The sequence below is a fragment of the Centruroides vittatus genome, unplaced genomic scaffold (assembly GCF_030686945.1).
Source record: "Centruroides vittatus isolate TY-2023 unplaced genomic scaffold, ASM3068694v2 contig_564, whole genome shotgun sequence".
In the NCBI taxonomy this organism is placed as follows: Eukaryota; Metazoa; Arthropoda; class Arachnida; order Scorpiones; family Buthidae; genus Centruroides; species Centruroides vittatus.
In genome coordinates this window covers 53,944-72,429 of record NW_027122335.1, presented here as the reverse complement: position 1 = coordinate 72,429, position 18,486 = coordinate 53,944, and the positions used below count along the sequence as shown (strand labels likewise).

At 24.4% G+C, this 18,486-nt stretch overlaps 1 protein-coding gene across 3 annotated transcripts in view; it reads right to left on the bottom strand.

Moving 5' to 3' along the window:
* The window catches only part of LOC136978939 (uncharacterized), a 67,106-nt gene that overhangs the window by 24,308 nt on the left and 24,312 nt on the right, over window positions 1-18,486 (bottom strand). For all 3 annotated transcript variants that reach the window (XM_067274776.1, XM_067274777.1, XM_067274778.1), the window contains exons 5-7: window positions 7,899-8,097; window positions 2,744-3,611; window positions 855-955 (exon numbers count right to left, since the gene is read on the bottom strand). In XM_067274776.1, coding sequence (XP_067130877.1) covers window positions 855-955; window positions 2,744-3,611; window positions 7,899-8,097 — 1,168 coding nt within the window. The remainder of the gene's footprint in view (window positions 1-854; window positions 956-2,743; window positions 3,612-7,898; window positions 8,098-18,486) is intronic.

Below are 18,486 nucleotides of genomic sequence, written 5' to 3'. Positions count from 1 at the left end.
TTTATATTTATACTTTTCTTTCTCCTACTAAATAAAATAGATCTGTAACCTCAAGAATATCTTAATCTATGATATTTATTGTCTTATACGCATTGAATTCAGTTACTTTTATCGAGAACGTGTTGTGAATTCTGAGAAAATACTATTTATAAAGGAATTTTGAATAAATTAGATATATAAAATTTTTTTTTCAGGTGAATCATAATCGTTAATAAAATAAATACGGCTTAGTTTTGCAAATATCTAGTAATAAATAATCAATAAAGTTCGTATTCAATAACGATAAATATAAGAAGCCAAGTTACAAACAAAAAAAAAGTCTTCCTGTAAACATAAATATTATACCCTATATTATATCAGAATTATTTATTGCACTAAGCTTAATTGAAAAAAAAGTGAATTAGATAAAACAATAATAATCTATACCTCGATATAATTAATTAATTAAATATATATTAAATGTGTAAAAATGAATAATTATAAAAAAGTAAGATAAAACGTAAAATAATTTTACATATTTTATCTTTATTTTAAAGTGGAAATTTTGCTTTTGATCATTGAAGAAAGCTATTTATATTGTATCAAATACTTAGTTACAGTTATACTTAGTAGGCCTACAGGTGTATATGAAACGCAGTAAAACGATATTAAACACACATAAATTAATAATATTTAAATACTAATATAAGTCAATATGATTCTAAGAAAAATATTTATAAAATCAACAATTGAAATTATCGATCATACGCTTTTTTCTCTTACAGGCTAATTTTAATTAAATAGTTTTTAAATTCACGCAAGGACAGCTTTGAAAAATAAACATACGGATTAAAATAGTTAAAAATATTATTTACTTGAATAGATGAACTGTTGCTTGTCGGCCCAATTATAATAATTTTCGTAGGTCATATCGTTGGCACCAATCCAAAATGAATGCACCGAACCATACAGGACACTGGAAATTGAAAATAAATATGAGATATTACCTCGTAAAGACATCAATGTGAAATACATTAAAAAATGCACATTATTTCTGGAATAATATAAATGAATCATACAAATTTATAAACATTTCTATTAAATTAGCTTTTAGTTTAGCCGATGGAATATATTCTCAAAAATCTTTTTATTTTTAAATCTTATTAAAAACTAATGATTATTATTATTAATTTAAGATTTATTTCGTAAATATTTTCAAAAATTAAATCTACAAATAATAATTAACATTCGGAATTTTTAAAAGTAAACAATTAAATAGATTTAAAAAAAACAGAGAATTCAATATATCGCGTTTTAAATTGGAAAATCATTTACACGGTAATTAAATTTAATTGTAGAAAAAAAATATAAATCAAATAAGTAAATTATAAAACAAGGCTTTTAGAAAATTTTAAATTATTTAAATTTATTGAAAATAAGTAGTTTTAATCCTGTGGGGACACACGGAATTATTTTGCACGGGTTTCCACTTTCAAGGTTTTATACGATAATGGATAGATTAACGTTAACAAGTAAGATCACAATGGCGTAAAAATTACGTCCAAAGACAGCAGTTGTCTGGGAGAAGTACAGCACTTCTGCATTTACTACCTGTGCCGTTGAAAGCCCTTCTGATCGGGTTCACTCAATTAAGTGCTTTACTTCTCCAGCAGAAATGAGCGTAAAGTAAACACGGATTAATAGTAAATAAATGAATAGATAATTTTATTATTTTAAATTGTCTTTAAAATATATTGTTTAATAATAAAACTCGTAAAAAAATAATTTAGCTTACATCACAGTTATAAATTTTGCTTCACTTAACTACTAATGCTAAATAGATTAAAATAATTGTATAAAAATTTTTGAAATTAAAAGTTCAATTCAAAATCATTTGATCACACAGTAATCGATTCCCAAAATAAATTTTTTGGACTGTTTATATGTGATAGGCCTATCGGCCGTCTTTGATTGATCAAGGTTATTTAATGTGAGCGACATAACAAAGTTGTCAAGTTGATAACAGACAGTCTTTTATTACATAAAGGATGGCAAAATTCATTTTTTACTACATGATGGATGAGTTTTGTATTGACAAACTTCTGCTACAGGCTGAAAACTTTTTTTTAATTTTATATATAACACTTGCACTTTAAGCTAGTTTCTAATATAATTATTTTGATCGAAATTATTTACAAACTGACTTTTCATAAAATAATTCAAATAATAATAATTTACTTATTATTTCCATTTTAATTACAATCAAAAATTAATAATCTGTGTTAAGTATTATTTAAATAAACTTATATTATTTGAATTTATATTTATTTAATCTGGCTGTGAAAAATTATTATAAGAAAGTTAAAAATTAAATAATTTAAATGAAATTGTTGAGTTTAAACAATTAAGAATTATAATACTTAAAATATGCTTTAGTATTGATGAGATAATTGTAAATAACAATTCAAGAGTTTAAAATCGCATAACTTTAATTAAAAATAATAAAAATATGTTTAAAAATGCTAACGCTTCTACATTATATTATATAACATAATAGAGAATATTTTATTAGGAAAGAAACGTATACTCTACTATTGCGCTGTCTCCGAAATCTCTCTTCATATGAAATGAATTTATTTATAAAACATTACAGATATGTTTTTTTAAAAAAAAACCAATTAAAATTAATTATTATTGCATAATTTACGTTAATCTTATAAGTGTTAGAGATAATATTAGTTAAATTTTAGTACAGTTCACTTACCTAGATTTAATAATTTCTTCGATTAATCGACTAATATCCTCTCCAGTTACACTAGCCAAATGTCCATCTCTTTCTTGACACCATAAATCTGCTTCTATCCACGATAAAGGCTTATCCGAAAGACGATAACAATACCTTTCTCCAGAGATCCAACCATACTCACAGGATGTATAATTAGCATTCACTATCACGGCACGATAATGTATGCAGATACCTCCCAAGTAGTCTGCATATAACGGAGTTTGTATGGACATGATTAATTCGAAATGATTACCTACAGAACGATAACTTGGATATTCATCGCTTCCCGTCCAATTACCACATAGAGTTGCTAAAACACTATTACTCGATTTTAGTATTACGTAATCTTGATCACAAAACTTAGATTTATGTGAGCTTGAAGTTACTATCCTAGTGAATTGCACTTCCAATTCGTATCCTAAAGGCACGTGAAAAGTGTACTTGCAATTACGATCGACATAGTAACCACTTGTGCATACATCACCTGTAGAATTACTGATTGTGGTATTGATACATGGACTCATTTGCTTGTAAGAGAAACGGTATCTCATTACAGTAGTTGTAACGTGATAATTAATGTTTAAAATATTACTTGAAGATAGATAATTTATTCTATTGACATTATGACATATAGTCATCTGTCCTGTTCTATATACAGGTGATATCTGTACATAATCCTTATCACAGTTGTTCAAATTTCGAAAATATAATTCTTCAATAGTTAGCACTATCTTAGAATTGGAGGGTGTTACAATTCTATCGCTACAATATTGATTAGGTATATAATAACCAGGATAATCTGGACTGGTAATCACACCTTTACTATTCTCATATGTTCTATTACAATCTGGAAAATAAATTTATAATTATTATTTTATAATTTTCTTACTAATAAAATAACAATTACAGGTAAAGTAATTAATAAGAATAAAAATTATTTTGGAAACTTATATCTTAAACTATGTTATTTGTAAAAATATTTGAAAATTTTATTTAATTCTTAGCGATAAAAATTAAAATATCGGTTGTTCTTAACTTTAAAAATTGAAAATCTTCTTCTTTAATCTAAAACATAATTAATATCAATGATAATTTGTATATTTAAGTTCCAAATATTCGCGAGATATCGCCATAACTTCAATGACTAGTTGATGTAGAATTTATGTTTCTCTTTTCAAAATCTATTATTCGAGATCATTGTAATTATGACATACTTTACATGTGATTATAAATTATATAAACATTTATAAAATAAGATGTAAAAATATTTAATAATTTAATATTCAAAAATTTAGATGATTAAATAACACCATATTTCGTGTAATGTCATTTTGATTAACATTTTTTAATAACTAAACATCATAGAACAAACATAACACTCAATACAATGTTTTTCGCCTAATGTATAGGAAAAATTTATATTTGTGTCAGTACAACACTTTAAACGAAACGATGTGTCGAGTAATTTTCGAATTGCATTCCAAAAACAATTGATAGAACGTCAGGAACACAAGAAAAACGCTCCGAGTGTCAACAAAGGGAATGCTCGTCTCTAATGTTGCGCTGAAAGTATTACAGTGCCATATAATACCAATAACTTCTCATAACAAAAATCCTTAACGTGTTTTTGTGACATCACTAACAGTAGTAAATAAATTCTCCAATTTATAGAAGTATCAGAGATATTGTTAAGAATGTATTGCAATGTATCCCGTGTTTTCATTATAAAGTTTTATTTTCATTTTTTTCTGATAAATCTCCTTTGTTACTGCTGTATGTCTTATTTACTCTATCGTATTGTAAACGTTATGTTTATTGTACGCCATTCAGACTGTACTGTACAGTACGACCTACTGCATACAAAACAACTGTTAACAATCATACTAGTATTTTGATGATCAGGAAGCTCTGTTTTAAGTATTTTATATTTTACACTTCTGCCCATTAAAATTGTATAAAGGCACGTAACAAACGCGAAATTTGCATGAAAGATACAAAAATACTTGGTGCTCTGTATCTCAAGATTACTTGTCAATTTAATCATATCTTTCTCCCATTATATAATACGTGTACAATAAACATAATTGTTATTTGCCTTCCTACCTGGTGTAGCAATTTTAATAGTTAGTAGTGTAATATGATGTCTTGTAACACAGTTTTCCCCATTTAAAATAATGGAAATAGACTGTCAATTAGTATTTTCTGTTCAGTTGTACCTATTCGAATCTTTTATATTCACACGAAATATATTAAATGACACTGAATTAAAACCACTTTAATCTTCCACATATAAACTAGATATTGAATTATTAGAGTAAAAAATAAAACTAAATATTTAATATATAACGTGAAATAAGAATTAATTTAAAAATTTCCATTACAATTATTAATAATTATATATATATATATTATTTCAGATTCTAACAATTTCTAATCTATATAAATATTGTAAGCACAGAAAAGAAAGCATATTGAATTTTAGAACGTAACAGTTTAGATGCAGGATATGTTAACGAATAAATTTTAATATAAAATATAGAGAAGAACTTTTATGAGTTTAAGACAATTTAGAAATAATTTGTATGCAGAAGAGAGAGGGGGAGAGAGCAACAGTAAAAACTGCTAACAAGAAAAATGTCTTAGACGTATGCTGGCTGACAATTTGCTCACTCAAAATTTATTTTTCTGATCAACTTTTATCACACTTATGTGTAAAAATAAGCATACATTTTCATTTTGTTTTTGATTTTTTTTTGTTGATTTATTATATCATCAGTTAATATTCTAATCTTTTAAGACTTTCTAACGTTTTCTACTTTAATCTAATAATTTTCATAAATTTTAAATTGTTAAATATTATAAAAATACAATGTAATAGTAAACTAAGCTTTCTGTATTTCGATATTAATTTATATTAAAATTATTTGTTTAGTAATCAAAATAAAATTATAATGTAAAATTTAAATTTACGTTAAAAATATAACAAATTATTTAAGTCACGCAAATAAAAAATTTTTGTATAAATTTAAAGTTAACAAATTAAAAATAAATATTGTATTGTTAAATTTTATATATTACTTATAAAATTTTAAACATTTAAATAAAAATTAATAATATGCCAAATGTAAAAGAAAGAAAAAGGTAATTTGTCGTATTCAAAAATCATTATTAAAAGTTTAAGTATTAAGAATTTCGCTCAAATATAACGTTTTAATTAGAAAAAAAAATATGGAGACGTTTTATTATATTTATAATGATTTTACATTTGAGATTTAAGGAAAATTTTATAAATAGTTGAAATCTGTAGGGAATTATAAATATATATATAAAAAAATACTTTGACTTATTTATGGTTGTTGGTTACAGAGATTTAATATTTGCGAAGATTGTGAAGCGAACAGGCAACACGACTATTTTTGATAAAATATTGTGTAACGGAAACCTTCACTACAACAAAACAAAATCTTAGATCGAAGAAAATCATTATATTGGCGGTTTATATGTTTTATTTAAAAAGTAAAACAATAAAAATAAAATAAATAACTGAAATAAATAAAAAAATACATGCATTTTTTTTCGTTTTTTACAAGGTTTCTTATTCATTTAATCAATAAATGATATAAGAAACAAACCTTTAAAACTTAGAGTAGTAGTAAAAATAATTATAAAAATACGAGTATATTACAAAATAAATATAAATTTTTGATAATAATTTGGTTTATAATTATAAAAAAATAGTCACATTAATTAATTTTAAAATACAGGATGTGTTTTAAGTTCCGCCGGAACGTCACATCATGAAATTACTTATAAAATTTCAAAGTTTGAGGTTGACCTACAGATGTTCAACACCGAACTTCCAATAGTGACGACCGAACACTCTTGCACATTTCCGGAATCCCAAAATTGCATATTGACGATGCTGGGGAGTGTGCAAGATGGAATACATCCACTTCACCTTCAAGTGAGACGATATTTGGCCGAACAGTTTGGTCGTAGGGAACCCATTTTTGGCCCGCAAGGTCTCTCGATTTTTGACGCTCTGTGGGGATGTCAAAATTAAAATCTACGCTTAAAAATCCTGCAAATTTGCATCACCTAAAGGAGAGAATTCGTGTGGTTATTCCGGACATCCCAGGCAAACATCGTCAATATGCAATTTTGATATTCTGGAAATGGATGCAAGAGTGTTTGGACGTCACTGGAACACCGTTGAAGATCCGGTGTTGAACAGCTGTACTTCGCTGTCAAACTTTGAAGTGTGAGTAGCATTTCTCAAGTTATTTCAAGTTGATTCGACGTTCCATCTAGATGATACGGCACTTTGAAATCCGGTGGGACTTAAAAGAAATACCCTGTACATATTAATTAATTATTAATTTTGAATTAATTGTAAAATAAATAAAACTATAAATTTTTCTTTAATTAGAATACTCATAATTTTCCAGTTTTATTATTAATTTAATTGGCTAAAGCATATTTTATATAGCATATAATAATTTTTAAGTGGACTTTAGAGGAGATAGGCTACTCAATAGTTTTATTTTATAATTAAAACTTGATGTACTGTAGAAGTAAACACGAAATAATATTCAAGAATATTTAAATATTATAATTGTATTTTAAACAGAAATAAGAAAAAACTGAAACATATTTTTACAGAAATGTTTGTTAATCGCAATTTCTACAATTAAAATATATTAAAATGTGAAGAAATGTATTAAAAAGCAACTCAGTTACAGAATTTTAATGAAAAAAATGACATTGATCGATGGAAGACGAAAGCAACAGTGAAATTTAGAGAATTAGTATGCAATTAAATAAGTTTTTATTAAGAAAAAATAAAATACCTATCAAAATGATTGATATATGTACTCAGAACTTAAAATAATCAAATATTTATTTATTTAAATGAAAAATCATTAATTTTTGTATAATTTTACTAGAAAACAATTCGATTTTATCGATTAATATCAGAAATTTTTTATTAATCGATATGAAATTAAAATCATAAGATAAAAAAGGAGAGAATATTAATTAAATATCGATTGACATTGAATTTAAGAAGTAATGACTCATTACATAAATTAGGTCTATATAATTAAGGTGGAGAAGGAGATCGGCCATTACTTACAAATGAATTGGTTATTGAAGATTGCACTGAAACTACATCCTTCTTCGCAATTATTAATTCTGATCATTAAATACGGACCGTGAGAGATGAAACGTCGATGAGGTAAATCGATATTTTTTGGCGTAAAATATTTTCCTGTACCTTGAGATTCTGTATCAATAGCAATAGAGGAATGGTCGGAAAGATGAATTTCCTGAAACTGAACAGTAAAAATATTATTGAAATTTTTTAAAATTAATAATTAATATATAAAATAATTATGAGAGATTTATGCTTTAAATTATATTTAGCATATCAAGCTCCTTTGATATGCTAACAGATCTTGAGATAAAGACCACTCTTGATATTGACGGTGGCGATTCATTGATTCCAAATCGCCGTTATAACTAATACCATTAAACTAAAGAGACCATACAACATGCAGAATCATAAAAATGAATAACAGTTACACGATAAAAACATACTTTCTTATCAAAACTGAGTAATTATAAAGTAAAATATCTTTAGAAAAAAGTAGATAGCAAATCAATCTTTGCGTTATAAAAAGATTAGAAGGTAATTTAACTGTAAACGAGCCATTTACGGCATCATTTCTAGTAATAGATAACATAATCTGAATTAATGTATTTTTGTCTCATCTCCTTTATCGATTTTTTTTATTCCTATTTTTTTGAATTAATTCGTATTGCAAATATTAATAGAGAAAATTGGTGTAATCGTATGTAAATCGTATGTAAATAATATAAGTATTGATGAATTTGTACACATTCGGTTACAATAGTTTAGACATTTCATAAGTAAAAACATCCAGGATAAATCATGAAAAACAAACCCATTATTTGAATCAATGTCTTATTTCTGTACATACAATTTTTCTAATTAGATTTACTCTTAAAATCTCAATTCATCGTTATAACTTATATAATATTAATATTTATAAGTTTACATTTTATAACTAGCACTCTGAAAATATTTTACAAGTTGACATCACTCTAATGATATAACATGGAATAAATTGGTAAAACAAACAGTAACAAATGAAATGAAAGAGGAAGAAAAGAGAAAAATTTACTTCTTTTAGTACAAATTTAAGATAAAATTTATTATTTTTTCTAACAAATTAGCTTGAATGTAACGTAAAAAATATTGTGTTGATAAAATATTTTTTGAAATTTTGATTTTTTTTTCAGTAAAAAATTAAAAAAAAAATAAAAACTTCGAAATTAATTTTAAATTTAAAAACAAATTAGATTTGATTATAAAATAAGGAAAGAAACTTGAAATAAACATTTATGAAATGCAGAAAACCCATTTAATTAATAATCTAACAGAAGAAACGTTGAATAAACAAAATTAAATATTAGAAACAATAGTTTAAAGCTTTATAAAAGTATAAAAAGGGTTTAATATTTATCTTAATTAATATCGAGAAGAGATCTTTAAAGCATATTGAAATATCTTCATTTTTAGTTCAAAATTTCAGTTACAAAAAAAACACAAAATACCCCGTGATGACTATTCAATATTGACAAGAGAAGAACAAAGTAAACTACTATTTGCTTTTAAGGTCGAAAACTTGTAACTTAGATTTCTTCAATTCCTCGAACATATTGCTGACTATCATTTCGTTCTATTCCAGATAAAGCTCGAGTATAAGAATAGCTTTATGTTGTATTTATTGTAGAGATATCTTTCTCAACGACATCAAAAGTTTTTTATTTTGTTGTTCTATAAATTATTAAGTGTTAAAGTCAAAAGTATTAGAAGATCAAAAGCTTTCTATATAAACTTAAGCACAAATGATCGAAATAAAGTTTCTATGATGTATATATGACATAAAAAAGAATTAGTTGTCAAAGAACGTGATTAAAGTGCATTTCTCTATCATTTTTATAAAGTCGATGGCCGTCTTATACTTGTGAGGTTGAATAAATGAATGAATTAACATCTTCAATAGCCAGACTGAAATAGTTTTGAAACAATAATTTTAAAATATAATTAAAATAAAGTAATTGAATTCTTTATAAAATTTTGAATAGCATTTTTTAATTATAGACTCTAAATGAGAAATTTAATTTCTGTAGTATTTAGTCAAGCACAATGTTGATTTTTGAAATAAATTAAATATGGTAAAGCACTATAAATCCAAAACAATATAAGTTTATTGTGACGTCGTTACAATGCCACGCTGTAATTTTTTAATCATATTTTAATTTAAAATAAGCTTTCAATATCTGGCTTCGATTTTAGTAATAGCTTTCCCCTGTAAATCATACTTCTCCTGATAACAATCGAGTCATGCCGTTCATCTATCTAACTCCTTTCTTCAGATTAAGGGCAGATAGCCAAACAGATGGACGACAATGTAATTTGAAAATTGCAGCCCAATGATGTAACAAGACTTTCTAACAATTTTCTTGGAGGGTGTATTTATAAAATTACATATGTTGCATCGTAGTACATTTTTAAATATAAATAACTAATTTACAAATAAAATTGAATACTGAATTCTTTCATAGATAAATAAATTTCAAAGATTTGGAAACTTGACTAATCTCATTAATATAGACGAAATTTCTCTTTGTGTCAGTTACACAAAAACTATTATCTTTCATATATTCTGCTAGATAGAACTTAGAGAATAAGTAAATAAATGCTCACTATCAGAAGTTGAAGTTTCTGATGAAGGGAGAATCTATTACCATCTTCAGATTTAATGCTTCTGTAACTACTAAAGGTTCTCAGTCAGGTAGACCTTTAGTGGTTAGAGAAGCATTAAATCTGGACATGATACCATCTGTTCATTAAATCTTCTGATTCAAAAGCATTTATTAGTTCGTGGCATATAAAGAGAAAGCTATTTTTATATAATATTAAAATAATGAATAAGTAAATATTCTGTTTTTAAATATTTTTAAACATTAAAAATAAAATAAATTTATTGATTAATTTCCCTTAAATTCGAATGACAAATTTAGTTTTAAATTAATTAAATTTCCTTAGTTTAATTTAATCATAACTTAATTTAAACATAGATTTTTTTTTAATTATAAAGATAGCTTCTACAGAAGTTCTTTTTAAAATATTTAATAATTCTTTAAAAATTAAAAAGTATTTAAAATTATTTGAATTCGAAATTTCTTTACATAACAGTAAATTGAGTCAACATAAAGGTTAAATTACTTTCATATTTGAAATATAATTTCGAGAATATCAACAAAAATTCTGAAACTTTTATCACTGAAATAATATTTTTGTCTTCTTACGAATTATTTATTAAATAATGTAAAAAATTTTAATTAAATTATTATCTCTTCTACTCTATATTATTCATAATACATTGATTTTTAATATTAGAATATTAATACTTCGATAAGAGACTTATTAGATAAATAATTAACAATATAATAAAAAAATTTTATTTATTATTTAAATGCATTTTAGAATAATCATTTGAATGGAGTTATTAAAAATAAATATAGCCTATATTTATTATTATTATTTGTATAATAAATCATAAAACTTTTTATTATCTCAATGACGTTAGACATTATTTATTTACAAATATAAACTGGGGTTGAAGCCAATTTGAAAATTTTTGTCACCAACAAATGAATTTTTTTTTTTTTTTATTATTGCTTAAATTTGAAAATGACAGCAACAAAACCAATATTAATTTAATAATTCAGATTTTTCTCATATTTTGAAAATGCTAACTCGAATAATATAAATTCTTGTCCTTTCTCTCTCGTTGTTTCGCATTATAAATGACTATTTATAAGCTTATATATTTTATAATATAAAATTTATTGTATTCTAAAGTAATAATTTCAATATTTTTATTGGAGAAATTATTAAAGTTAACAATAGATATTAACTCAATGAATTGCCTTTATTAATTTAAGAAAATGGTAATTTTTTTTGTCTATTATTTATAACTAAAATAATCTAAAAAAAAAATAGTCCATTTTTCGAATGTAATTCCAAAAATTCCGGCGCAGAATAACCAAAATTATACATTTATTTAATATATGAGTATATTATATTTATATTAGATGATAAAAGAAATTAATTTCAATTAAAACACGAGCAGTAACAACAATTATAGTTCAAACAGACTTTAAAATAAAATAGAAATTATACACGCAATTCAATAACAATCGAGATATAAAGAAAATATGGTTATTGACGTAGTAGTTTGTATCATCTTCGCTACAATGAACGTAAAGGTAATAAAATAGAATAAAATTACAATAAAAACAATGTTCTACAACATTTAAAGTATCATTTTCACGTAAAATCCGACTAATATATATATTGTTTCGTATAACTATTTAATATTTAAACTAGGAAGAAGATAAAAAGATCGTCTATGAGACTTTAAACTGTGTCTAGTATACGTTCTACGACAACAAATTCAACAAGTCTGGATATCTTTGTAACAAATTATGTGACAAGTTTTATAAAGTTAATTCTGATCTTAGTAGATACAAGCCAGATAATGTTTAACAAGTTAAAAATCAATATACAATATAAATTTTTGTAACATTTTCCTTAAAAACCCATTAAAATGATATTTAACGTTGTTATGTGAGTTTTTCTTGTAAACGTGGACGGGATTTGATAAATTATATTTTTAACAAGAGTTTACTGGTCGTTACCATGAACTTTCTTTTGAATTCTCTTCTAAAGTTTCATTTTTATTAAATATTAACACAAAAAACTTTGTTAAATATTTACATAATTCTTTACAAAGATTTTATCCAGATGTTTTAATTATACCGTAAATAAAAAAGAGAATTCTTTTTTATTTAGCGTTACAAAATTCTTCATATAATTTCAAATCATTTATTATTTTTAAGATAAGAACAAAAGTTGCTAATTTGTATTCATTTATTGTATAATTACTTTGTTTTAATGTTTTATAATTGCATTCGGTGTTAAGAAATGATACTCAATTATTGGACACGTTATATCCATTTTCTTATTATAGATTCGTTTTAGATTAAAGTATAAAATAAATTAGTTTATATAATAAAGATTTGATTATTTTAAATTTAAACAGATAGATACAAGAGTTTTAAAACTATAAAAACAAATTTAAAAAATTCAATAAAATTATATCAAATGGACTATAATAACTAAGTAGGAATTTTCATCTTTGTATAAAAACTATAGACAAAAATCCAGCAACGAGTTGCTTAACTTTCCTGCCAACATTTGGTGGCGCCCTCTGTTATCATATTTTATTAAAAAACTTTTTATATTTTTAACTATTATAACATGGCAAAAAGCTTAATTTTGAGGATAGGGATGGGTTTTATAAAAAGTTGTAAATGCTAATAACGAGTAAAATCATCATTACGTCCGACCGTACACACGACCTCTTGATCTCCCACCCCTCGACCTTTAATCACCAAATTTTAATAGCATTAATCCTACTAATAAACAAATCTTTTTACAAAATTTCAAAAATTTTCGACAAAAAGCACAGGAGTTAGTTATTAAGCTTCAAACAGGGAAAACGAATTTGTATCTCCCCCCTCCATACTTTTCCTCTGTTATATATAAAAGCCGGGAAAGTAAAAATAGCGACTCGCTTCATTCAAACTAATTTAATTTAATATATTTACGTTTATGTTTGAACTTTCTAAAACAATCAATCGAAAAGATACGAAACGATTTTAATATTAAGCCTTTTCGTACTACTTTAAATTTAATTAATTTTTTTTATATCAAAAATAATATAAAGCAATATAATAATTTATTATTTACATTGAAATGTAGGCATATTCGAGTTTTGTTCAAAAGTTTTATAAACTTTGAAGTGTAATAAATTGAAATTTGTTTTGTTTCTTTCTTTAAATTAGTGTCTAAGTAATATATTTTACAACGGATAAATATATAACTTAATAAAATGTGTATAAAATCAAATTATTATTCATACCAATTCAAAACAATTTAATTTATACAGGCCTAAATAAAAACAAAACTTGTTATAATAAAATTTTTAATCCCCACAAATAAATATCTCGTAAGTTATTGAATTATTTTTTATCAATAGATACGAATTTAAATTCTTAAAAAGAGAAATATTCAAATTAAAATTGTACATGATTAAAATATTATCGAATTATGATACCTGTAGGCCTTTATAAGTTATAATTTAATTAGGTTAATGTTACCTATGGTTCCAAAATGGCGGCTCGTCTCTGATTCCAGCAAAGGAAACAGTGGGGACGCACGTTCTAACCTAACCTAACCTATTCTAATAAATTACCATAATTATTACCAACAAAATTATTAGAATAGGTTAGGTTAGGTTAGAACGTGCGTCCCCACTGTTTCCTTTATCCTATTTGCTGGAATCAGAGACGAGCCGCCATTTTGGAACCATAGGTAACATTAACCTTTAATTATTATAGTAGATGTAACAACCCATTAAAATTGAAACACCTAATTTTTACTTTTAGAAATCAAATAAATATCTTTATTGAACTTCTAAAACACCGTGCAGATCTTACTTTTGACTAAATATTTATGATCTAACTGAAATAAAATACCCCTGGATAAACACAGATATCTTAATTGATCTGTTAAAGATATCCTTATCTTTTATACAATAAATGGAGTAAATAGACCTGTAAAAGTAAGTCTAGATTTGTTAACAGTGTTTAAATTTATGTTGTATACTTAAATATTTCGGAATTCTGTTATCCTGAAGTATTATATCTGTGGAATAATTTAGTGGTACTCTATCAGTCAATATTATTAGATTGCAATTTGAAAAAATTGTAGTCCTATAAATTTCCACTGGTCGACCGTCTGTCTATCTGAGTTAGACGAAATTTAAGACAGGATATGTAAAGCTTTGGGGCAGAGACCCCAATTAACTGTGTATGCATTCCCAGTATATACTGGAAGTTATGTGACTTCAATTCAAAAATTTCCCCTGTAAGGAGTTAAATAGATGACGGCATGAAATCTGTTCATAACAGGTAAAGTATGATGTTTAAAAACATAAATTTAAATTAAATTGATTTTTCGAATTCACTCATTTAAAAAAAAAAAAAAAAATGTTTTATTACTATCTTCTTTACATTTGTCTTGAAAAAATATAATATATAATATGAGTCTTTTCATTATCAGATTTTAAAGGCTCCATTCATTAGAAATATTGATTTATAAAATATATTATATTCTTAATATATAATATTTATGTTTACGTTATAATGAAAATTTAGAAAAACTTTTAAGAATATAAAAACATAAATGTGGTATAATAATTGTTCTAACTAAATAAAGATGGAAAACTCGCCCAGTGTTGATTAAGTGCCACTTCATTGTGCCAGTATACCAAATATAAATAACAACACGGTTTCGATTGTACCAAAGTGGTATAATAAATTTAATTATAAAGTAGTGAGAGTTTAACAGACTGTCGAAAGCTCAAAAAATCAAAATACATTTGAGAAATTCAATTAATTAAGATATTTAAAAACTTATATGAAATATTTTGGTTTTAGATATTGTTGCTTTTATATATATAATGATTGAATCCTGCTTACTCGCAAGTAATCCTAGTAATCAAAAATATTATTCATCGGAAATTATATAGAGGTTAAAGGTTACGGTTAACATACAATATAGAAAATTATGTTACTATTATAAATCAAATATCGTAATCATCGAATTAATGAAAAATGCAAATTAATTTTAACATTGTATAAGTCTAACCGATCGACGTGTACAAATTTACAATAGGTAATGTTACTTTCAATTCTCTACATTTTTGTTACAGTGCTGCAATATCTGGCCAGAAAGACGATCGAATCAAAGGAAAGAATCGACAATGTTCCGATGCGGAAACAATTCAAAATAAAATAAAATTTTTCAGGTTAATTATTTTGTAATAAAGTTAACAAATTATATGTTCTTTTCATCAAAATATATCTGGAAATTGAAACTGTTACTTCGATAAAGTACAAAAAATAATTGAAATTTTACACTGTAAATTTATTTGTTATAAGTATATAAGTTTATCAATTAAATTACGATTAAAATGAATAGTTTTGAGTTTTCATTGTTTAAAATTAGGAACTTATTAGAAAAAAAAATCATAACTAAAAGAATGTAAGTATTCTCCAAATCGAATAATTAAATATATTGTTTTAATTTATATGAACAAATTGTCGCTTCTTAAAAGATATTCCTAGTTTCTTTTATTATATACGATTCCAAGATTATTCTAAAAGTGAATATTGCAAGATATTCAGGAAGCGGTAACATAAATTACATATAAATTTGAGTTTATTAAGTTTATATTACGTTGTCTTGCTCATTTTTATTGTATTGCAACGTCGAAGCAGTTAGAATATCGAAGCGAGCAAATTTTATTAGAAAGCTTACTATTTTATTCTTAAATTCATTTGCTTATTCACTTTTAAATTATCAAAAGGACATGAAATTGAATAACCGTTCGTGTTACCTGACATGCTCTTATTATTTATTCAGTAATCATGAAATTGAATGACTAATATATATATATGTCCTAGAAAATAAATTTTAAAAAATAATATTCATTTTCTGTTCAGTACATTCAGTTCGTTTATAAAAACACGCTAAAAACTTAATGACTAATTACAGTATGAATTCAGTGTTGCTGAAGTAGAATTTCATGTTTTAGTGTTATACTTTTGATTGTGTTAAACAATTAAGATCTATGTAAAATGCTTGTTGAGGCCTCCTCTAACTGAATAATCTTGCATTATCTACTTTGTAGGAGCATTTTAGATATGAATAATATCCAAATAACAATGCTCCATGTTGCAGTGTGATGAATAGTTTAAGAATATCAGCAAAATATGAGGTATGTGTTGAGGCCCATAACTTAAATCTTAATCTAATTAAGAATGTTTGAGATCACAGGATCGTCATCTTTGTGAGGGAGAGATTATTCAAAAGAAAAAAAGTAAACTGGTTACCGCTTTAAAGAATGACTAGAATTATAAATAATTTAAGAAGACGACAAACTAATGGAAAGTATTCCAGAAAGACAAGAGACTGCGGATGAAGCTGAAAATTTTAGTAAATAAAGATTGTTATAGATTAATAAATGTTCAGATAATAAGATATGTATATTGTATAGAAATTATATGTCTATATAGAAAATAGAGTATTTTTATTTTTACTTCGCTTATAAAGAATATTCATTTTGAATATTAAAAATAAAAATTATTCACAAAACATAACATGCAACTAATATTACATTGCATTTTCAATACATCGCAATTACATTTAATTAATTAAGATTATACTTTCATTATTTCGAATATACATAGGCCTAAATCTAAAAATAAAAGTTGGAATTTTTGACAGAATAATAAAGCTTATAATAAAAGTTTCATTTAATAATGTATACAGAGTCAAAACGTAAATTTTAATAGAATAAAATTATAATTGATATGAAAATTATAAATGAATATTTCAATTATTCACAACTTTATTTACATATATCATTATCTATAAATTCTCGTAACGTAATGCAAAGCTAATTAATCAATTAAGTTAACAGATATACTTGAAAATATTTGTTAAAATATTAAATTTATTGGTACATAATTTTATTTAATGAAATTTAATTTAGTTTCTTAATTTTAGTCTAAATACAAATTTAACGATAACAAATAACTTTAAATTAATATTAGACCGAAACTTAAAATTATTTGCAATAAAAATATTTAACTTAATGCAAACAGAATTAAAATGTTTATATTACAAAATTAAGCAAAATTCTTTATTAAATGTAGACTTAAAAAAAGTAAAATTTTAAATTGTAACTGCAATAAACATTGTAATTCATTTTCTTTTATCTTAATTTGTTTGACATATAATTATAGTGAAAATAGAAACAGAAATACAACTTTTGTGTAATTGAAATAAATTAAATAAAATAAGATAAAAATTTTATTTTCGGAGTATGTAACTTTTTCAGGAAAATTCCCAAAAATAACCTCACAAATCCTTCAGGAAATACTTTCGATTGAGTTTGAGATACTATCAGCTAAATTATAAAGCTAATGGAATTTATGGATTTATTGGCAAATATTTTTAATCTAGAAACATTACTGCAAGATTGATGTCAAGTGTGTTAGCAACATTTGATTACAAATATATCAAAAATTTTAAAAAATAACTATAACTTCATTTTCTCCCAAATTCAAAATTTAAAATTAATATAATATATTAAAAAAATAATTAAAACTAATTACCAATTTACAATTTTAATTCGATATTCTATACCAAAATTAAATTTGTGTATATTTTTTTTATTATTTGATTAAATTGTAAGATTTTTTCGTTTTTCACAACGAGAAATTACAAATATGATTTTTAAATTATGATCTGATCCGTTGAAAGATATTTCAGAAACGTTATTTTTCAAATAATTAGTTTGTTGAATTTGTTTAATGATTTTCTCACTCGTAATTATTATACTATTCATCGCAGCAAGTAAAAATATTTGAGAAATTTCTCTCAAAATTAATTTCCAAAATACAATTTTAGATTTGATTATCGTCATAAATAA